Source organism: Equus asinus, chromosome 7, assembly GCF_041296235.1.
Source record: "Equus asinus isolate D_3611 breed Donkey chromosome 7, EquAss-T2T_v2, whole genome shotgun sequence".
NCBI classification, from domain to species: Eukaryota; Metazoa; Chordata; class Mammalia; order Perissodactyla; family Equidae; genus Equus; species Equus asinus.
Window position 1 is genome coordinate 88,426,648 of NC_091796.1, and position 24,594 is coordinate 88,451,241.

The 24,594-nt window shown below is 36.2% G+C and overlaps 1 protein-coding gene across 4 annotated transcripts in view; it reads right to left on the reverse strand.

The window, feature by feature from the left end:
- CEP128 (centrosomal protein 128) overlaps positions 1-24,594 on the reverse strand; it is a 382,281-nt gene that overhangs the window by 205,513 nt on the left and 152,174 nt on the right. For all 4 annotated transcript variants that reach the window (XM_014846721.3, XM_070514145.1, XM_070514144.1 and 1 more), the window contains 2 exons: positions 20,633-20,692; positions 3,900-4,092 (listed from right to left, as the gene is read on the reverse strand). In XM_014846721.3, the coding sequence (XP_014702207.3) occupies positions 3,900-4,092; positions 20,633-20,692 (253 nt within the window). The remainder of the gene's footprint in view (positions 1-3,899; positions 4,093-20,632; positions 20,693-24,594) is intronic.

Below are 24,594 nucleotides of genomic sequence, written 5' to 3' on the forward strand. Positions count from 1 at the left end.
AATCAATACTAAGATAAGCTCAAATAACATACTTTCAAAATATATAAAGCTAAAAAAAAATGACACACCCAGAAAAAACCTCACACAATAGTTAAATACTTTAACAATCCTCTATCAGTTATTGATAGAAGTAGATTAATTCAGAAGGGATATAGAAATCACCAGGGTCATAGAACACTGTGTAACAATTTGGCATAAGTGACATTTATAGAACATTTCACAATGAATGTAGAACATAAATTATTTTCAAGTGCACCTGGCAAATTCACCAAGATAGACTATATTTGGGGCCATAAAACAAATCTCAGTAAATCTCAAAGGATCGAAATCATGGACAGTATGTTCTAGGAACACAAGGGTATTAAGTTGGAAATCAATAATAAAATATCTAGGGGCCGGCCCCATGGCTGAGTGGTTAAGTTCACGTGCTCCACCTCGGCAGCCCAGGGTTTCACCGGTTCGGATCCTGGGCACAGACATGGCATTGCTCATCAAGCCATGCTGAGGCAGCGTCCCACATGCCACAACTAGAAGGACCCACAACTATAAATACACAAGTATGTACTGGGGGGCTTCGGGGAGAAAAAGGAAAAAAAAAATATCTTTAAAATAAATAAATAAATAAATAAAATATCTAGAAAACTCTCTATATAATTGGAAATTAAGTAATACACTTCTAAAAACCTCATGGATCAAAGAATAAATCATAAGAGAAATACTTTTTACTTCAAACCAAATGATAATAAAGACACAACATAGCAAGATTTGTGGAACGCACTTAAAGTATTGCTAAGGTAGAAATTTATAACTTTAAATGCTTGTATTTGGAAAGAAAGGTATTAAAAAAAGGCTGCCATCTTAAGAAGCCAGAAAAAGAGCAAAGGATACACAAAGTAATTATAGCAGAAGGAAGGAAATAAAAAGAAGAGTAAAGATGATTAAAACATTAAAAAGATAAACAACAGAAAAAATTGTAGTTTCTTTGAAAATATTAATAAAATTGATAGACTCCTCAGCAAGACGTTTAAAGAACCAAAGAGAGAAAACAAATTACCAATATCAGGAATATAATAGGAGACATCAGCAAAGATCTGACAGAAATAAAAATGATTAAAAAAGGAGACATTATGAAAAAAGTTATGCCAACAAATTTGACAACATAGATGAAATGGACAAATATCTTGAAAGGCATACAATAATAAAACTGACTCAAGAAGAAACAGAAATTACGAATAGTCACATACCTATTAAAGAATTTAGAGTTTGAAATTAAAAATCTTCCCAAAATGAAAACAACAGGCCCAGGAGCATTCATGAACAAATTCTATTATACATTTAAAAAGAAACAATATAAACTTTATGCAAATGCTTTCAAAAAATAAAAGAAAAAACACAACTCAACTTATTTTAAGAGATCATTGTTATACTAACATTCACATTAGATAAAGACATTAAAACAAAAGAACCTGCGGACCAATATTCCCCATGAACCCAGACGTGAAAATTCTTAACAAACTATTAATAAATCTAATCTAGCCATATATAAAAGGGAAAATACATTTTGACAAAGTAGAGTTTATCCCAGGAATGCAAACTTAGTTAAATACACACTGGAGGTCCCAACTAGTTGATAAAGATAAGAAAAAAGGAGAAGCAAAACTGTCCTTATTTGCAGATGATGTGATCATGTACAAGGAAAACCCTAACTGCTAAGGAATCAAAAACAACAACAAAAAGCTACTAGAATTAATAAATAAGGTTCAAAAAATACAAGGTTAATATACGACAAAATCAACTGTATGTCTATATACCAGAAAAAAATGTTGGAAATTCAAATTTCAAAATGTCCCTTAATATAACATCATAAATCAGAAAAAATTAGGAATAAATTTCAAAATGATCTTCAAGACCTGCTTGCTCAAAATTACAAAACTTCCATGAGAAAAGTTAAAGATGACCTAAATAAGTGGATAGATATACCATGTTCATGGATTGGAAGACTCAATATTAAGACATCCATTCTCCACAAATTAACCTATACATTCAACACAATCCTATCAAAACACCTTGATTCTAAGGTGATTGGCAAGCTGACTCTAAGATGTATAAAATAATTCAAATTCTCTATAGATACAAAATAAGCAATAAATTTTCATTAAATTCAAAAAGTAGAAATAAAAGCAATCACCTTGAGAGACTACAAACTTTACAGGTTTACCTTGTGAAGCTTTTATAAAAAAGTTGGGCATGTGAATATAATTATCTAAGTGCACAAATATGTGGTTCTTTTGGACTTCTCCCCACTGACAGTTTTACACATTTATGACACACTATTGCATGAATCTTCATACAAAGAAATGATATACAGGGTTACAATATTGATAATGTTTACTAAAAGGAAAACTGGGTTGTAATCTAGTGTCAGTGAATGGTCCACAACACGTATAGAGACCATATGGCATTTCAGCTATAAATTACATAATTAGATACTATTAGATTGTCATTTAAAAAAATACAAGGGCATCCTATGACTTTTACTACTGGCACAGTTTACATCTTTCAATTGCAGTAGATCAGCAAGGCTCAAATGGTGGTTTTGGAACCATCCAAGACCCCTTAATTATAAAACTAAGACATTATTTGCCTTTTTCTCACTCAGTTTCTCATAAATGTAAAGTGTAGTTTTTCCAGAGATTACATGACATGTAACATAATAAAAGATTAAATGCAGAAGCAAAAATGAAAATGCAGCTGTTTTCTTTTAAGACAGCAATTAAAGAGATTTCCAAAAGTGCAAAACAATTTTGTCTTGGAAAAGAGCTAAATTTCATTAATTTTTATATTAACACGTAATGGGTTTATAATTATCATTTTTAAGGAATAAATATTTTTAAATTATTAGTTTAAATTTTTAATACGGTAAGTATTGTTACACACAACACACAATAATACAATTTTTGAGAACTCAAAGAGCTTTTAAGACTGTAAAGTGATCCTGATACAAAAAAATTGAAAATCACTACATATAGTAATAAGTAATTTTTAAGTGGTACATGTGGAGCGAATATTCCTGATTACTAAAATGAAAACCAAAAATTTATTTTAAAAGGGATTATTACCATATGTTAATGTTACCAGGACACTGTATTAAGTCTCTTTCTGGTTCTTAAATTAATAAAGTCCACCAATAAAGAAAAGACCTAAGGCCAACACTACATGAAATCGCATACATAATGCTGTTTTTCTTCTTCCCATCATGATGCATCCTTAGTAGAATCAAGGAACAGAATAGTTTTCCAAGTCTCTTGTCTAACTTTTAAAGTTAAGTATTGCCTACACATTAACCCCTGCCCCCTGCTCGCCCTGCCCTTACTCTATGGTTTTCACCATTGTGCTTATAACCTCCTAATATACTATGTAATTTACCTACTTATAACATTTAGAGTCTGCCACTCCACTCAATATAATGTAAGCTAAACAAGAGCAAGATTTGTTTCTGCTTTATCCACTGATGTATCCTCAGCACCTGTAACAGTGCCTAAGAAAAAATAGGTGCAAAATAAATATTTGTTGAATGAATTAATGGATATTTTACTAAGTGAAATATAAATTTTGTCATTTTACCAGAGAAGAACAAACATATCTTGCAAATTAAAATTTGCAAACTGCCAACAGATACAAAAGTATATAGGAGGGATATAGCAGCTGAAAGAAAAACTCTCAGGGCAGAACAGTTTTCTCTTCTGGCCCCAGAAATGAAGAAAGATAAAAAGAGACGAGGAAAGGAGACAGATTTGGAAATAGTCTGAACTGGAGCAAGAGAAATAACTTTTTTTCCCCAATCCTAGGATTCCATGAACATAAACAAAGAAAACTAAGAGTAAGAGCAGCTAACACACCTCTCTTCTCCCGATGTATTTCTTCCAGAAGCTGCTCCTGTCTTTCTATCTGTTCAAAGAGACACTGGAGCTCAGATTCCTTGTTTTCGGTCATATTCCTGAGTTGTTGTCTGCACAGCATCAGCTGGTGCCGCAGACTTTTCTCTCTGTTTTCTCGCTCTTTCAGTTCCTCACAAAGCCACTGAAGTTTAGTCTAAAAAAAATGACATTGATATCTAATTAAAAATAAATCTAGAAAACAGTCACATTTCAAAACATAAGGAAAAAAAGTCATGATAATTTAAACAAATATAAACAATAACTGAGAAATTTAAGCAAAATTTAAAAATACCAACAATGTTTTAATTTGCATAATGGTTTATATTGATGAGGATTTTTAGGCTGCTTAATTTTAAAACGGTTTATGATGAGGATCTTTAGGCTGGTTACTTTTAAAACTGCAGATGAGAAGCAGGCTCCAAGGACTGGAATTTTGCTTGCCCTTTTGAGAGACATTTGCGTTTGTGAAGGAAGGGGGGATGACCTTGTAGGGACCTGAAATTGGCCACCCCAGGATATGTCTCTGGCATCGGGATTGTTTGGGGCTAATTGCTTTCGATAAACTGGGACAGAGAAGGAGGCTCTGGGGAATGGAACTTGCCCTTGTTGGGACACACTTACATTTGTAAGGTAAATCTCTGTCTGTAAAAGGTGCCTCCCTCTCTGTACCAGGAAGAAGAAGAGAGATGACCTTATCCCTAGAAACTCTTAATGGGGAAGGCAAGAACTTAAGTTGGTTGCTGTCTGGCAATCTCATGTAACTGATTTAGGATGGTGGCTTCTAACCTTTCTAACCTTTACTTAATCCGATTTGATTCTTGTCTAAAAGTCATGGGATCACCCAATGACCAGACCCCACCTGCACTGATACCATTTTAACTTTTTTTCATGTTCTTTCCTTTGTCTTGTAAAGAAATGACTCACATACCCATGCCTTATAAAATTAGCCCTAACCCTCAACTCGGGGCAGCAGCAGGAGCTCTGACTGCCCGTGGGTCCTGTCCCCACGCACCAGCTCTGCCTGCCCATGGGTCCTGTCCCCATGCCAGCGGGGGCAGCAGAAGCGGCTCTGCCTGCCCATGGGCCCTGTCCCCATGCTAGTGGGAGCAGCAGAAGCGGCGGCAGCAGAAGCTCTAATTGCCCATGGGTCCTGTCCCCATGCTATTCTATTCTCTAAATAAAAGAGCACTATTGCCAGATCTTAAAAGTCTAAGAAATCTTTCTTTCGACTCCTCGGCTCACCGACCCCGCATCAATATCAGTTAAAAGTTGGAATTATATATATATTTTATATATATATATATATATATCTCAGAATTTAAGCCATGATTTTCTTAGATTTTTATAAAATATTTGCTATACTCTATTATCTTTGGAAAGGCAATACTATGGAAAAGCTTGGCCTACTCAACTTTCAATCGTAACACCATTAGCCCCTTAATTTGATATATAAGGCAATCTAGTACAAGCATTTGAAAAAAAATCAAATGCACCCTAGAATAAGAACTAGAGAATTATTATAAAAGGGAGTTTTATTTCAGAGACTAAAAATAGATAAAATTCCTAGTTTTGATTCCTAAAAATGCATATACCCAGGGATCCAGCTAGTCAGATAGAGAGAGAGATTCTCTATAGTACGAGAGAGATCAAGTCAGCATTTGCCCACACTTAAGAGTAGGAAATTTAATGGAAGGAACTCTCTTTTCTCACGAACTCTAACCTCGCCATTTTTAATATTTAGATACTTAAAGCAGGGATGAGAAAAGAAATTTTTCTTCCACCTTCAATATAACAGGATTTCAGTCAAGTCTCAGGACCTTCCAAGTAAGGCTACCTTCCAAACTCCAGTTGATTTTAAAAAACCTAAACAGTCTTTACCTCAATAAAAAGCAAAATAAGGGAAGCAGTGGACTAGAAAGGAAAATTAGTCTAAGCTAGGGCACAATTTCCCTGAATAGCACTTGTGTGTAAGCAAGAAACTTCTAGGCCTCTGGAAGTCTAGGAGGTTCTCAGGACATGTCACAGTCTATTAAAAGTAGCTTTAACAGAACAATTTACCCTATGATGAAGTGGGACTGGGATTTGGCCCCTAGACTGGGGGATCCCCATATACATCAGCTTTCAAACACACCTAGAACTGAAAAAGAGGCACGGTTCTTTTGGTCAGAAGGTCTGTCGAGCAGACGGTACCTCTGTGACATAGAATAAACATTATCATTAGTCAAATTATAAAAAAATTATCCAATAATATTGTAAGATGACCAATGTATAACACGTGAATTGTCAGGTGAAGGGAAACTATGCTTGAAAAGCAAAACGTGGATCACATTTGTTAATATAAACTCTTATCAAAAACCAAGGGGGGACTTCATAGAGCTTCCACTTCCAGAATGATGGCATGAGGAGTTCTGTGGAACTCCTGCTCAATGAAATACCCATAACTGCTGAAAATTACTAAAAACAAAAATTAAAGTCTCTAGAAATTGTCCTAAGGCCATTCAGCAAATGAAGAAACATTCACTCAAGAAACTGTTAAATCTCATAAACAACAGCAAAAGTCTGTAGCACCTGAGCCATCATTGACTCTCACCCTCCCAACCCTGTGTGCCAAAAGCCCCACTCTTCATTCCAGAAGGGTACTGCCAAGAAGCCAGAGCTCTCTCTTCCCCCAGTTCACAAAGTATAGTCATACACCATTTAACAACAGGAGGATACATTCTGAGAAATGCGTCACTAGGTGATTTTGTCATTTGTGTGAACATCATACAGTATACTTACACAAACCTAGATAACACACCTAAGCCACATGGCACTAATCTTATTGGACTATCGTCGTATACACGCAGTCCATCCTCGGCCAAAACGTTGTTATGAGGCACATGATTCTATACAGTATTGTGGCAAAATAAGAAAGATATGTGGCCTTTGTGCTAATGAAGTGACTTAGGGTGGAGCCCTCAGTTAGCCTCAGGATGGGGCAGGTAATTAGAGAGTTGGAATTTTCAGCCCCACTCATTGACCTTTAGGACGAGGGGAAGGGGAGACTGGAGATTAAGCTCTATAAAAACTCTTGAACAATGGGATTTGATGAGCTTCCAGGTTACCGAACAGATCCACTGTCAGGAAGGTGACACACCCCAAATTCCATGGGGAAGGAAGCTCTTGTGCTCCGGACCCTTCAGAACTTTGCTGTATATACCTCTTCTGTTCATTTGTATCCTTTATAACAAACTGGTAGCGGTAAGTAAAGTATTTCCCTGAGATCTGTGAGCTGGTATAGCAAATTATTAAACCTGAGGAGGGGGCCACAGGAACCCCCAATTTGAGCCAGATCAGATAGAAGTGAACATAACCTGGACACTCACTACTTGTGATCTGCATCTGAAGGGGAGCATGGGGGGTAGCCTTATAGGACTGAGACCTTAACCTGTGGGATCTGTATTAACTCTGGATAGTTAGCGTCAGTTGAATTAAACTGTGGGACACTTAGTTGGTGTCTGCAGAGAATTGGAGAATTATTTGGTGTGAAAAAGTCACACATTTGGAGTCAGAATTGTTATGAGTAGAAACAGATCATGATAGCATGTATCTCAATGGCAGAGCAGACCACTAGCATTCTTTTCTTCACAGGTCTGATTTGCGTTAGCTAAATTCCTGCAAGTGTAGAGGAGACATTGAGAATTCCCTCCTCCACCCACCACTGATAGGGTAGCCTCTGTACCTCAGACACAGCAAGCAGACAATACTGGGGTCCTAACTGTCATTTACCCAGATTGAGTACAAGGCTGTGATTATGAATATAACTTATTTATAAAGATTTTTTTAAATCCTCAACAAAATACTAGCAAATGAAATCCAGCAACATATAAAAAGGTTTTTACAGCATGACTATCCCAGGAATGCAAGGTTGGTTATAATAAATAATAAATTAGCATAATATATGATATGAATAAGAATTATAGACAAAAGCCAATTGATCATATCAAAAGGTGCAGGGAAAGCATATGATGAAATCCAACATCTATTCATGATAAAAGCAATCAACATACTTGGAATAGAAGGGAAATTTCTCAACTTGATAAAAGATATCTATGAAAAAACTACAACTATTATCATACTTAATGGTGAAAGACTGAATGCTGTCTCCCTAAGATCAGAAACAGGAAAAGGATGTCCACTCTCACCACTTCTATCTAACATCATATTAGGAAGTCATGGCAGGGCAATCATGCAGGAAAATGAAATAAAATATATCCACATCGAAAAGAAAGAACATATTTGCATCCATTTGCAGATAACATGCCCATGTATAAGAAAATCCTAACGATTCCACTAAAAACCTATTAGAACTAAGAAAAGAGTTCAGCCAGGATGCAATCTACACAGAATTCGAAATATATTACAATGCACATCTGAAAGTCATATAATGTTATAATCCAATGTCACTGCAATACAGAAATAAAATTAAAATTAAAAAAATAAAATATGAAAAAAAAGTTCAGCAAGGTTACAGTATATAAGATAAATATACATAAGTCAACTGTATTTCTATACACTTGAATGATCAATCCAAAAATAAAGTTAAAAAGGCAATCATATTTACAACAGCATCAAAAGAACAAACTACTTAATAATATACTTTTTAAAAGAAGTCTAAAACTTATACTCAAAAGACTACAAAACACTGTCCAAAAAATTAAATAATGTCCAAATAAATGGCAAGATATCCCATGTACAGAGATCAGAAGACTTAATATTGTTAAGCTAGAAATACTCCCCAAACTAATCTACAGATTCAACACAATTCCTATCAAACTGGCTTCTTTGGGAGAAATTGAGAAGCTGATCCTAAATTTCATATGGACATTTGAAATGTCCCAGCATAGCCAAACAGAGGTGTTGAGAAAGAAAAGCAAAGTTGGAAGACTCACACCTACCCATTTCAGAGCTTAACACAATGCTACAGTAATCATGACAGTGTAGTACTGGCATATGCACACACATACAGATCAATGGAATAGAATTGAGAGTCCAGAAATAAACCCATATATACATATACGTGTGTGTGTGTGTATGTGTATATATATATAGTACATCGATTTTCAACAAGGATATCAAAATAATTTGATGAGGAAAGAACAGTCTTTCCAACCAACAGTGCTGGGACAACTGAATACCACATGCAAAAGAATGAAGTTGGACCCATACCTTATACCATATACATAAATTGACTTGAAATGGATCAAAGACCTAAACGTATGAGCTAAAAATGTAAGACTCCTAGAAGAAAACATAGGCATAAGTCTTTGTGACTTTGGTTTGGCAATGATTTCTTAGATATGACATCAAAAGCACAGACAACCAAAGAAAAAGGCTGACAAATGGGACGTCATCACAATTAAGAACACAGTCCTTCAAAGGTTACAATCAACAAAGTGAAAAAACAATCCTCTGAACAGAAGGAAATATTTGTAGATCGTGTATCTGAGAAAGGACTTGTATCTAGGATACATAAAGAACTCAGTAATAAAAAGACCAATTGAGAACTGGGCAAAAAATCTAAATAGACATTTCTCCAAAGAAGATATACAAATGACCAAAAGCCACATGAAAAGATGCTCAACATCATCAGCCATCAGGTAAATGTAAATCAAAATCATGATGAGATTCCACTTGCACCCAGTAGGATAGCTGTATCAAAAAGACAGATGAGAACAACCATTGGTGTATACATGGAGAAACTGGAATTCTCATGTACTAATGGCAGGAATGTACAATAGTGCAGCCACTTTAGAATACAATCGGGCCGGTCTTCAAAAGGTTAAACATAGTTACCAAAACTATGGCAACCCAAATGAACCCAAATGAACATCAACTGATAAGTGGATAAGTAAAATGTAGTGTTATCCACACAATGGACTGTTATTTAGCCAGAAGTGAAGTAATGACACATGGTACAACATAGGTGACTCTGCTAAATGAAAGAAGTCCATCATAAAATAAAGGACCACATATTGTATGATTGCATTTGTATGAAATGTCCAGAGTAGGCAAATCTATAGCAGATTACTTGTTGACTAGGGCTGTGGCGGGGGGTGGGATGGACAGATTAGAAGGTAATCTCTAAAGGGTCCAGATTTTCTTTTGGGGGTAAAGAAAATGTTTTAAAAATCATTGTGGTGGTGGCTGCACATCTCTGTGAAAGTACTAAAAACTACTGATTGGTACACTTGAAATAGGTAAATTGTATAGTATAGTATTCCAACTCAGCTTTCATTTAACAAACAAACAAACAAAAGGAGGGCCGGCCTGGTGGCGCAGTGGTTAAAGTTCGCATCTTCCGCTTCGGCTGCCCGGGGTTCGCCGGTTCAGATCCCGGGCATGGACATGGCACCGCTTAGCAAGCTATGCTGTGGTAGGCATCCCACATATAAAAAAAAAAAACGTGGAGGACGATGGGCATGGATGTTAGCTCAAGGCCAGACTTCCTCAGCAAAAAGAGGAGGACTGGCAGCAATGTTAGCTCGGGGCTAATCTTCCTCAAAAAAAAAAAAAAAAGGAAAGGAGGAAGTAAGAGTGTGTGAAAGCAAAGCTAAAATTAAACTTCCCTGAAGAGACGGTACCTGGCTTTAGTACCTGCCTCACAATTCATAGGCCTTTGTCGTGTCTGAATGTCACTGGATAAATATGGAAATCCCCAACTTAAATTTGCCTATGGACTTCCAACTATGATTGCAGAAATTTAATTAAGGCTGCTTTACTTTCCAATATCCACTTTGAAATACTCATTCAAATACCAAAACAGATAAAAATCTTCCATTGGACAGGAAACCAGGAAACATGATCAACTCTTTACTAGATAAATGGAGCACTTTCTACTAAAGCATTGAGGCCAGCCTGGGTGGTCTAGTGATTAAGATTTCGCCCTCTCACTGCTGAGGCCTGGGTTCATTTCCTGGTCAGGGAACCATGGCCTCCATCTGTTGGTTGTCATACTGTGGTGGCTGCATGTTGCTGTGATGCTGAAAGCTATGCCACTGGTATTTCAAATACCAGCAGGTTCACCCATGCTGGACAGGTTTCAGTGCAGCTTTCAGACTAAAGACAGACTAGGAAGAAGGACCTGGCCACCCACTTATGAGAAATTGGCCATGGAAATGCTATGAACAGTAGCAGAGCTGATATGGTGCCAGAAGGTGAGAAGATGGCCCAAAAGACTGGGCAGGGTTCCGCTCTGCTGTACACAGGGTCACCAGTTGTGAGAATCAACTTGACGGCACTAACAACAAAGCACTGAGGAAGAATACACGGTCAGGGTAAGGGTGAGTGATATACCACCACGCCCATCTAACCACACATGGGAGACAAGGAAGTGAATTGGACTGTTCTTTAGTAAGCATACTCTATACATAGAGTGGAGCACATATTGAAGGCTAGAAGTCAAGCGACTGTTACAATATTCTAAACAAGTGAAAATGGTAAGAGATTGAGACTTAAATGTTAGGGGTTAGGGATAAGGGAGAATAATAATTCAGTATTGATGGCCAAGTTTCTAGCTTAAGAAACTATGAAACAGGAAATCTAGAAGCAGCAAAGAATTAGGGGTTAAGAAGTTAACATCAGATTGGAATATGTTGAAGTTGTTAGGACTAAGAAACACAGAAGTACATAGATGACTAGTTGGATATATAGATCTAAAGCTCAAGAAATATGGATGAGAGATACAGACTGAAGAATCAATAGTTTGGAGGAAGTTAAAAGCATAGGAATAGATAAAATAGCACATGGAAAGTGTCTACAGAAAAGACAGAAGTGGGATTAGAAGAGATAAACACAAGAGAAATCTAAAATAAAGCTGGGAAGAAGTACTTGGAAAGGGAGGAGGAAAATCCAAGAGTTTGGGGTGATAGAACCCCAAAGGAAGAAAATACAAGATGGATATGCTCAATGTCAGAGACTGTCAAGAGGAAGGAACAGACATATTTAGCAATTAAAAAAATACATATCTTCGTCAAAAAATAACTACAGTTCAGCCCATCAAATCAAAATAGGACTGAAAATATGAACACCACGCTGTTTACGGTGATTACGCCTACCGAGGAGAGAGGCGTAAAATGGGAGATGAGGGTAGATATTCAAAACTTATTCTCCGTACTTCTATATTCTTAGAATCTTTAAAATGAAAATGTATTCAACGCATTATGCAATAAAAATTATTTTAGACAATTTAATCAGTAATTTTAGGTATAGGTCATTTGGAAAATGATCTAAAACACTACTAAGTGATTAATTTATTAATTGCTATTAACTATGCAAAATAAGAGAAAGCCTATGCTAGCGCTGCCACATCTATATCAAAACTACCAACTGAATCTATAGACCATGCATTTTGTTCCCCTCATCAAACTCTGCCAGTTCTTCAAGAAAAATAAATAAACTGAAAAGCCCTAGTGAGTACCATATTATAATTAGTATGATAAGGGAAAAGGGAAAGGTTAGATATATAGTTTCTGGAAAAGACATTTTCAACCAAATCTTTTTGCTATTTATTTGGCACCTCAAACACATACACATCTTTATCCTTGCATATTAAATAACTTAATACACTAAATCCTCAAGATTTTTTTCAAGAATTTTTTAATATTCTTCAATTAAAAGCTTCTTGGGAATAATGTGTATTCATGTTCATGCACAAACACACACACACTACAACTAGTACAGTGTTCTGCACATAGTGAGGACTTGACTCATGCAACTAAATGAAAAGTTGGATGCTATTAAGTTCTTGTAAAGAGATAGCACCTTGCGTTCAAGTAAGAACACAGGAAAAGAAAATGATATCTTGAAAACAAAAAATCCAAAGTGTTTTTTTTGTATTACGGTATTTAAAAAGCTTAATGAACATTCAAAAGTAACACTTTTAGGACCCAAACACTATCAATTCGGATTATAAAAATATCACCTCAAAGAAGAGTTGGAAGGATGTACATACGCCAGCCCTGACAACTCTGTCATTTAGGCACCATTCTAAACAACAGCTCTCAGGCAGCATTTTGGAAAGCTACAGGCTCTGATTCTGTTCAACCAACTTTGTACTCATAAATTACTTCACCAAGGATCCAGATATCAACTCCTGTGTTTCACAATTTGAGGAAGTTAGGCAAAAAGTAAATCTATAACCCTCATATCCACCTTTCAAAACTCAAGTACTTGGAGACTAGAATACATTTTCAAAATTATTTAATCACTGTCAACAGAAATGTTAAAGATTAGCTCCCCCAGGAATAGTCTAAGTGTTATTTAATATCATCAAAAATGTTTAGATATTAGAATATTAAATTGATTTACTAGTATGGTGGAGATAATTGTCACCTGTTGACAGAGAATAAAATGAAATAACTTTGATATACAAAAGAAATACATACACACAAGATGAAATTTAAAAGAGATAAACCTGAAGGAATGCACTTAAAAAAATAGCAATCAAATATGGATTGATAAAAGGTATGGGGTTTACAGTTGACCTCAAAAGGCCTTGGGAGAAAAGAGTAAAAGGAGACAGATTATTCAACAGAAATACCAACTGTTCTAGTATCAAGTCACTGTTAGATGATGTTACAGAACTTAATTTGGTTGGTTTACATCAGAGATGGCAAATGTAAATGCTAAAGGTGCCAGGTAGGAATCATCAACAAAAGTGGATAAAAAATATGTTTTCTTTTGTTTTTCTTGAAATATGCCACTCAATCAGGCTACTATTTTATTGTTTTACCATTTTGTACTGCACATGGACATAAGAGATATATCTATTTCTCCTAAATCTACTTTGAGAAAACTAACATGCAAGCATAATGATAAAATGCAACTAATACTTTCTACCATGTTGGGAATCAATAGAGAATAGTGTGGATAATGCCAAACTACGGTTAAGCTAACTATATTAAGAAAGCTTAATGAACTTTCAAAAGTAACACATTTAGGACCTGAACACTATCATGTAGAATTATACAAACACAACCACAAAGAAGCAGCTCTGGAAGGACACCCCTTCTAATGTGGTCATGTCCATGATTCTTCTCAGCTCCAACAGTTTTCTACCACATGAGAATGAAACCCTAGAGTTATCAGATCTTCTGACATCTCAAAAGGAAAACAAATTCCATGCTGTAATCATCCAAAGGCTTGATTTTTTTAAATATTCGCTACCAATTCAATTATTTAAAACCCTTATGTTCCAAACAAAACGAGTCCCTGTGGCTCATCAGTTTCAATCACCCAGTGTAATCTGTTCTTGCCCAGTAATTTAACTTGGAAAATAACTTCCCATTTCCCTTTTCTCAATGCTATTCCATTTACTCCCTCCCAATCCTTGGGCTGCGTTCACTACCACTGTTAGGAGGTGATAACAGAGAAATAACAAATCTGTTTTGTCATTAACAATAACCCTACTGGTTGTGGTAAAAACAAAACAATAACCAAAAAAAGTCTCTGAAACAAAGCATTAATCAGGTTTGATACGTGTTGCAGACTGAATGGTGTCCCTCTCAGATCCATGTCCTGAAGCCCTAACCCTCAGTGTGCCTGTATTTGGAGACAGGGCCTTTAGGGAGGTACTTAATGTTAGAAGATGTCATGAGTGTGGGGCCCTGATCCTGTTGGGTTGGTGTCCTTAGAAGAAGAGAAAATGAAACTCTCCTTCTGACTCCCAACCCCCAACTCTCCCAACCATACCCTTACCCCCTACTTTACTCCCCCAACTCCCACTCCCCACATGGAAGGCAGTCATCTACAAGCCAGGAAGAAGTCTCACCAGAAACCAACCCTGGCACTTTGATCTCAGACTTCTAGGCTTCAGAAATGTGAGAAAATAAACATCTGTTGTTCAAGCCACCTAGTCTGTGGTGTTTTGTTATGGCAGCCTGAGCAGACTATTACAATATCACCTACGGCTTCAGTTTCTTCCTATGAAGCCTTCATTCCATTGCTATACAAAGTTAAAAATAACATAGTTAGACGCTTGTTAAGATTTGAATATGTATGCAGAACATATTAATCCTACAAAACAAAATATCAACTTATGGAAATTTAATCAACCAATAATCAATTAGGAGAATCAGCGTTTGTTAGAGAAACACCCAGAATCTTTCATTACGTTTATCTTGAAGGAACAGCTTGGAACACAGTATAGGAATTACTTTACCAATTTCAAATAATAATTAGCTGACAGGGCTATTAATCACCGTACAAACACCATTCTATCAGCCACTCACGAGAGTATCTTACAGATTACATAATAGGCTCATTTATTTAAGTACATCAACTAGTATTGCTAAACAAACCAAAATAAAGAAAGAATTTCTAAATAAGGCAGTTTTTTACCTTCATAGTTGATAGCTTGCAATTAGGTGGGAATATTCATAAGTATCTAGTCAAACAATCAAAATGATCTTTTTAATCAGTAAGAGTCCTCTAGTGAGATTTCATGTAAAATATACTAAAGTCACTAAGGAATAACTCATAGCTAAAAACCAAGGAAAACAGAAAATTCAAATACAAAGATTATAGCTGATAAAGTTAGCGTTAATATTAGGACCCACAATTTTGTTGCTTTTAACTACGTGCTTCCTTTGCCAAAACTCTAAAAACAATTTTGAAAAGAAATGTTTATGCAGGAACCAAAAATAAAGAAAGAGGATGGCAAATTTTTAGAATATGCTAGGCCACCAAAACAAGAATTAAACCAGAACTGCAAAAGTCAAATCTAAATCAACTTCAAAATATATATCTTTCAGTAATACTCTCTCCACTTTTCTACTTAGTCATATAATCAAGAAGAAAGAAAGAATATCTCCATAATAAGAGTCCATATTTAAAAATATAAAATGCTTTTCTCTAATTAAATTGAATGTGTTCCACATACACAATCTAAAGAATATGTCAAACAAATGAATCAAGATACCTGAGTATTGGTATCACATTTTGATGTCTCCATCAGGAGGAGAGAATACTAAATGACTATTCACATCCTTCAACAAGAATTAAATACTCTCTGTCTAATACTTCGCACACAATGACTGCTTTAAAAAACCATATCATTAAAAAGACAATATTCAGGGGGCTGGCCCCGTGGCCGAGTGGTTAAGTTCGCGCGCTCCGCTGCAGGCGGCCCAGTGTTTCGTTGGTTCGAATCCTGGGCACGGACACGGCACTGCTCATCAGACCACGCTGAGGCAGCGTCCCACATGTCACAACTAGAAGGACCCACAATGAATCATATACAACTATGTACCGGGAGGCTTTGGGAAGAAAAAGGAAAAAAATAAAATCTTAAAAAATAAAAAAAAAAAAAAGACAATATTCATAAATGTAAAGTTTATATTCAAGTGTAGATTACACAACCAATGGAAAGAAACAAGGGCACAGAGTTCGGAGACCCAGATTCTAAACCCTTATCAGTAACTAACCAGCTTTATGTCCTTAGGTAAAACTCAAAATGCTCAGGGCCTCTTTCTCATCTACAAAATGAGGAAATCAAACCACATGATCTCTAAAGCTCTCTCAACTATAATATTCCAAAAACAGTAGGGAAAAGCAAATGCTTGTCAACATCTAGAACACATTATACTATAAAAAGTGTGACTCAGGGCCAGCCCCATGGCCTAGTGGTTAAGATAGGTGCACTCTGCTTTGGCAGCCAGGGTTCAGTTCCCAGGCACAGACATACACCACTCATCAGCAGCTATGCTGTGGCAGGGACCCACATACAAAATATAGGGAGATTGGCACAGGTGATAGCTCAGGGAAAATCATCCTCAAGCAAAAAGAGGAAGATTGGAAACAGATGTTAGCTCAGGTCAAATCTTCCTCAGCAAAAAGAAGTGTGACTCTTTGGGATGATTCCAAACAGGATAATATAGGAAAATATCCCAATGATTTGGAAGTATATTTTTTATCTGTATCATCTTAAAGTTTACAATTCTATTCAAAAAAAGTAATATTTGAGAATTAATATATTTACCAAAATTTAATCTGCTTGTTATTTATTCTTTGGTGATATTTAAGATGAGGAAGTAACCTGAGTAGGAAAATGCAGCAAGCCTAATATAATTACTCCTTAAGAAAAATATTTTTTGAGCATTTAGCCAAGCATTGTGGTAAATGCTAAAGATGCAATGAGGAACAGGATAGACACAGGTCTTCCCTCAAAAAAGCTTACAGACTAAAGAAAGAGGAGGAGTTTTAAATGGGAATTTCAACAGAGTGGGATAAAGGCCAAGAACAAAAAGAGCTCTAGAGCCAAAGCAGCATATAAAGTCACCTTTGTGCCATCTCACAGGAATAATGAGTACTGGACTCCCAGAAGTAAATGTGTTCTTCTGTAAAAAATAGCAATTCTACATTCCATAGAGTTTTTGTCGCTCAGGATGCTGCCTTGTGCTAAAGAGCAGCTGACATCAGCTGTTCTCTTGTTATATAAAATGATACTTAAGATCTGGGATCAACAGCGATGCTCGCTAGTATGGTCATTCCATCCTGATGGTGCCTGTCTGCTCTAGATTTGATAAATTGTCCCTGTTTTCTCACTGTGAATATCTCTGCCACTTCTCATTTCTTTCCATGATTTGAACCTAAACTCTGATCTGTGCCTTTGTCTCTGCTTCTCTTTGCGCCATCTTGTCCAAAGGACACTTTCTTGATATCAGTCCCTGTGGTGGAAACTCTTTCAATACTTCTGCTAGCTTGCCCAGCCAGGACCCTGCATGCCTGTCTATTCAGATACCAACCTTTGACTTAGGATCTTCTAGTTTGGGTTGAAAATCCTGGGCATCTCTTTCTTTCTCCATCACTCTCTGACATAACAATAAATATTACTTGTATATTGTCACCAAAATATCACTCCAGTCTGTGCTTTCCTCTGAATCTCTATAATTTCCTTAATTCAGACTCTTATCCTACCTCATCCAGAGACCTGGGTCTCACCCAGACAACTCTTGACTGGTCTTCCTGCCTTTGGTCTTCCCACCTCTAATCCACCTTTCACATCACTATCTGCGTGATGCTTCTAAAATACGAAAATGAAGGTGCCGGTCCAGTGGCGTAGCAGTTGGGTTCGCGCACTCCATTTCAGTGACCCAAAGTTCACAGGCTGGGATCCCGGGCGTGGACCTAGCACCATTCGTGCAGCCCCACTATGGCGGCATCCCACATAAAATAGAGGAAGATTGGCATAGATGTTAGCTCAGGGCCAATCTTCCTCACAAGAAAATAAAAAATAAATAAAATAAAATATGAAAACCAACATGCCACTCTCCTGTTCAAAACTCCTTCATGGTTTCCCACTAAACACACAACTGAACCTAAGCTTTTAAAAGGGCATACGATGCTCTTCTTGATGGAACTAATCTCTAGCTCCTTCTAGAGCCTCATGCCTGCCATTCTCTGTCTCACACTTTCATATTGCAGTATTGCCAAATCACTTGGTTTCTTTGTATTTATCATGCTGCCTTTCTTTTGTGCCATTCCTACAAGTGTTTGCTCTGCATGCATGCTCTTTCCTCACCTGGCTAGCTTCAAGGTTCATCTGAGACACCAGCCTCCACACCAGCTTCTGTATAATTCTATCACAGCTCTTCCATTTAATATTGAAATTATCTACGTAAGAGTCAGCTTTTCTAGAGAAAATATGTTCGTCAAGAGGAAGGATTATGTCTTAACTCATTTTTATGCCCACAGCATGAAACAGAGCATCTGGGACATAGTACTTTCTCAGTAAATTCTCTGTTAAACTGAATAAAATTTGATCTCTACATGCCTTGTCAACATTTATGACAGAAACAAATCCCTAATCCCTGGGAACTCTTTGTCTGGTATTCCTTAACAACCATCTCAACCCTCCCAATAACGTATTATTCTTACTATTCATTGGTGATTTTATCCGTGAGCCTGGCCCAACTTAGTTGGACTTCATGTTTATATTATGCCACTACCAGCAACAAAGCAACAGTGACACAATGCCCACTCAATCCTCTAGTTCTTCTAGGATTAACACTAACAGAAGAAATTCATTTGGCAGATTTATGAAAACAATTACCAAACGCCCTTAGAGGTCCTTCTAATACAGCAAGATGTCAGCACGGACTAGCTGAATAGCAATTCTACATTCCATAGAGTTTTTGTCCTCTGACTTGAGATCTTATCTTCAATACTTATAGAGCTGTCCAGTCATAGTTCAGGAGAATTACAGGATTGTAGCCCATCAATGACCTAAGCCATCTTTCTGGTAAATAGATTCAATTCCTCCTAAGTCAGCTGGTCAGTGTGGTATTGCTTATCACAATCCTTTTATACTGTAGAGGAACAGTTGTCTCATGCAGTATTAAAACTCGTCTGATCAGAAGTTCACTCCCATTAAATGATAAGGGAAAACTGCTCACTAGCTCCCAAATTAAAGAACTATGATTAAGAGTCATCTCTAGCTCTCATAATTTAACTGAACAACAGCAGTGAACGCTTTCTGTTCAGAAATGATAAAGATTTCAACTTGAAAGAACATTCCAAGCACATTGCTCTTGTTGGAACTGTGGAGTTGGGACAAAGAAAAATGAGAAATGCTTTATTAATGCACAGCAAAAGTTTATAGCCAAAAAGTTCTGAGACAGTAAAATACGTACATTCTAAATTTCCTATGCAGGTTGCATAAATACAACTTTGCATCTGATTCTATCAAAAATGATTAGGAATACACAGGATCACTGTACTTAAAGTAAGACAGAAAATTTTACATGGTTGGGCAAATTGCAATGTTCAATCATAATATTGTTAGTTTCTTATTAAGAATGCTTTTTTTTAGAGGCTGCTGTAAGGCATATCTGCCTTAGATAGGGTGAACCTTGTCTTTCTCCCACCTCCTACCTGTACCTCAGTCACCAATCTCAGGGCATTATCTGTGTTTACACAAATATTCTAATCCTCTTGCCATTATTATACCTATAATTAGCCAAGTGGAGAAGTTCTACATATTTTTTGTATGGCCAAATTTAAATATTACATTTTTGTAGAAGCCTTCTACGTGCTGGCAGCATCATACCCTCCCAGCACAAACATCATAGTTAGCTCTTCCCTCTTCTGGTTTCCTTTGTCAATGTTTACACATTTCCATAATGACATAACACACCTTCGGAGTTTTTCAAACTTGTTTACATCTCCATCTTCCCTGTTACCTTCCATGGCTTGCTAACACTTACAGACAGTTTGTAAATGAGAACACAAGACACTCAGAGAAGTGATGGGATTTGCTTGAGCCACACAGAGTATTTAGAAGGCTTTGAGCTCACCCTCAGGAACCGAAATATAATTAGTATTTATGGGTAAATGAAGATTGGTGTCTGTCTTCAAGGAAAGTCTGTCTACAAGCAAAAGAAGAATTTATCTCTTTGACAATCTAGTTTTAATATTTCAACAGTTTTACCTTCCTTTATTCTCTCATTCTATGTCTATATATTTAGGCTAATTTTAAAATGTTAAGTTAAAAGAACACGGAGGTATCTTAAATGCACTACAATGATATCTTCCCCAGAAATAACATACTATAGCTTCATATGCTCGGTTACTTGGCAAAAGGTATGGCTAGCCCAAATAGAACATTTTGAAGGTCATAAATATTAGGCTAACTTTAGGATACAAAGATTAATTACCTTGCTTTCTGCTAACCAGCGATGTGGGTCACAATTAATATCAGAACCAGATGAAAAAACCTACAAAAAAGAAGAAATAGTCTATTAGAAGTAGATTTTTCTATGAAAGGAACTTACATAAATGAAATTATTCACCATGACATCCAAAAGTTTGGTATCTAAATTTAAGAGTTTGAAAAGAAGAAAGTTTAGGGGCCAGCCTGGTGGCGTAGTGGTTGGGTTTGTGTGCTCTGCTTCGGCAGCCCAGGATATGCAGGTTCAGATCCCGGGTACAGACCTAGCACTGCTTGACAAGCCACGCTGTGGCGGCATCCCACATAAAATAGAGGAAGATTGGCACAGATGTTAGCTCAGTGACAATCTTTCTGAAGCAAAAAGAGGAAGATTGGCAACACATGTTAGCTCAGGGCCAATCTTCCTCACACAAAAAAAATTTAAAACTAAAAAAATAAAAAGAAGAAAGTTTATACCAATACTCAACCAATTTCAAACCACCACTTGTTTTAAGTTTATTTATATGAGCATGTATGTATGGTTGTATGTATGTACTGACAGTACAGATTTAGCTCATATATAGAGACATGAATCAACTTTCAAGTGCTATCATTGCTAGAATGTCTGGAGGCTAACTCCACAGAGTTCTGTAGGCAAGCAGCCTTAATTAAACCAGTACTCCATTTGTGTTCGTTTCTTTTCCTCAGTCTTGTTCCATGTAATGTATTTCACTAAGGGTTAGATGTAATTACACAGAAACTTAATTCTTTGTCTCATTTATCCTTTAGTTTTATACTATGAGGGCCATTTTGTTTCATTAATGGTTGTGTAGAACTGACAGAAACTAATCAACATGACTTCATGCAAACACCGCTTTATTTTTCATGATGGTAACAAAATCCTGCAACAAATAGGTTGTGTATACCAGCTACCCCGATTTCCTTCACACCAACTCATTTATAAAATCCCCTGGCATCTGGTTCTGCCTTATTACTGATAAAACTGTACTCAAAGGGCGTCACTGACTTTATAATTGTAAACACAAAAGTCTTTCTCAATTCCTACTTTCTTTGAATCTTGTGCTACCTATGATATTTTTGCAGGACTTCTTTCTAGAAATTTTCTGCTTAAAAACATCCTATCCCTCTACAAGAGATGTCTATTCCTATTCTCAAATACTTCCAAACTTCCTAAGGTGTGTGCACATCATTCCTCTAAGGAATAGCATTAGCTAATTCATTTAGACATATGATGAATGCATAATGAGTGCCAACCGCATGCCATATACAAGCGTGCTTTCTTACATCCAACCTTTCTCTCATCCGCTTTTCTCACTCAACTCTCATGCCCTCTCTGCTTTTTCAGTGAAACTTTCCTTAATCACTCTAGTTCATAGTATTTTCTTCCTCTTCTGTGTTGAATATTTGTAAATGTCCATTTGTCATTAATTAACGCTGTTTCTATTATTCTTTTTCATTCACCTCTGTCATAGTCTCAATCAAATCTTCAGTGACCTAAGATATAGTGTTAGAGATTAAAGTCTAAAATAACCTGAGATGAGTATAATTAATGTTCATATTTTGGGATTTGCTTTACAAATTTATATACAGTTTAGTGTTTAAGAGAACAGCCTTGTCTGCTTACAAGTGGTATGACAATTTCTCTAAGCTGCCCATCCATAAAGTGGCCAAAGTATAAATTAAATAAGGCCAAGGTATAAATTAAATAAAATGAGTGTTAGCACAGTCTGGCACAAAAACACTATTATTACTATTAACTGCATATCAAGATGTTATCATCAATAAATAGGCTTCAAAATCCACTATGACAAGAGCACTATAACAGGCATTTGTCATAAAAAGATAAAAGGAAGAGAAAATAGATATACTTGTATACACACACACACACACACATATAGGTATATCTATATACATAATGTATGAATATATTACAAAAAAGGCACTACCATCATGATAGCTAACATAAGTTGAGTACCTACTTAGTGTAAGATATTTCACACTATAACATGCAGCTTCCATATCTTATTTTACTTTATTTTCATAATAAGCCAAGTTATAAATAGGACACAAGACTGGTCTATGAAACGATGTGTCTTTAATTCAGACACTTTCCTAATTGTTTCCTAATGGTAGTAGTTTATTAAGTGTCTGTCCTTAAGTTTTTAAACACTACATGCATTTACTAAGATGGATTAAGTAATATATATGGTAGCTGGAAAAAGAAAAATATAATTAGCAATAATACAATATGCCCAGAGACTTTTCTCAGGTTCATTTGTTACATATCTATTATTCAATCCATTCCATAGCACAGTCAATCTCTATATAAAATGGCTGAAAATTTCATCAGCAATATTTCAAGAATCAACAAATAACAAAGAATAATTGGAATTATTCCATTTTTGAAAACATTTTACAAGGACCACCACTCTCCCATAGATCTCTGAACTATAAAGAATCAATTTTATTTTAACAAACACCTTGGGTGATTACTGCGAAGTGAGAACAAATGTTATGTTCTTGGGTATTCATTTTTTTCAATTTTATAGGAAGAAAACAACAGAAGTTATTAATGGAAAGAGACCCACAACGAAAAAAATGTATACTTAAAAAGAAAAAAAAGCTTAATAGAATTTCCTTTCTTTTAGATTTACTTTCCACCCAGCACTGGATTGAATTAGTCTCTCTCTAGGGGGAGAGGTGTAAAGATTCATTACCAGAATCACTCCATTCTGAAAGCCTATTAAAGAAGACGGTGCTTTTCAGAATATGGCAGAAGGATAATTTGCACCTCATAAAGGAATAAAATATTTAAGCAATCTGTTATCTGCACACTATGTGTTAGCCTATGATTGCCCATAACAAAGTTTATAGATCTTATAGCATGATCCAAATGTTTCCATTTTTACATCTCTACTTGATTGAAAACAAACCATCCTGAGACAAATACTTAAATATAGAATAAATATTACACTGTTAATATGTCTTCCTTTAGATGAAATGTTGATTTCAAGGCTACACATCCTTTTAATATACATAAACAAGACAAATCTTAAATTCTATAAAACTTTTTTTTTTAATTTTTATTTTTTGAAAGATTGGCACCTGAGCTAAAATCTGTTGCCAATCTTCTTTTTTTTTGTTTCTTCCTTCTTCTCCTCAAAGCCCCCCAGTACATAGTTGTATATTCCAGCCGTGAGTGCCTCTGGTTGTGCTATGTGGGACGCTGCCTCAGCATGGCCTGATGAGCGCTGCCACGTCCATGCCCAGGATCCGAACCGGTGAAGCACTGGGCTGCCGAAGGGGAGCGCGTGAACTTAACCATTCGGCCACAGGGCCGGCCACAGTCTTAAATTTCAAAACGCAGCATTAGACAGAAAAACAAATAAACCAGCATTATAACAGGCCCCACAACAGGTCTGAAAAAGTTAGTTTGTCCCCTAAAGCCAGTTATTTCTCATATTTGGCTCATAGCCCTCTCAAACTGACATCGAGCTTTTTAAAAAATGTATATAAAAATACATATTGTAAAAATTCCATCAACTCTACCAAATTCTATCAGTGGAAATATTTCTGTTAAAGTTGAGTCCTAAAACACCTTCAACTGTAAGAGTACAATTATAGTTTTATTTTCTTTAAGATACAACTTAAGAAAGAGAAGAAGAGGGTGGAAAAAAAAGGATGGGAAGGAAGAGTGGGAAAAAGAAGGGAAAGCAGTATGACTAGGGAAAGTCATTTTATAGGAGAAAAAAGACAAATGACAAAACAAAAAGAAGAAACTCCTGATGAAAAGTACAAAGAAAGAAAGAAAAGAAAAGCACTTACGCACAACACTGTAATTTGAGTGCTGTCATATCATCAAATGAAATAAACACAGGGGTGAATGATGGCTCAACCGTAATGTGCTATGGTTATACCATATGAAAGCAATGCAATGCTCTCTGTATG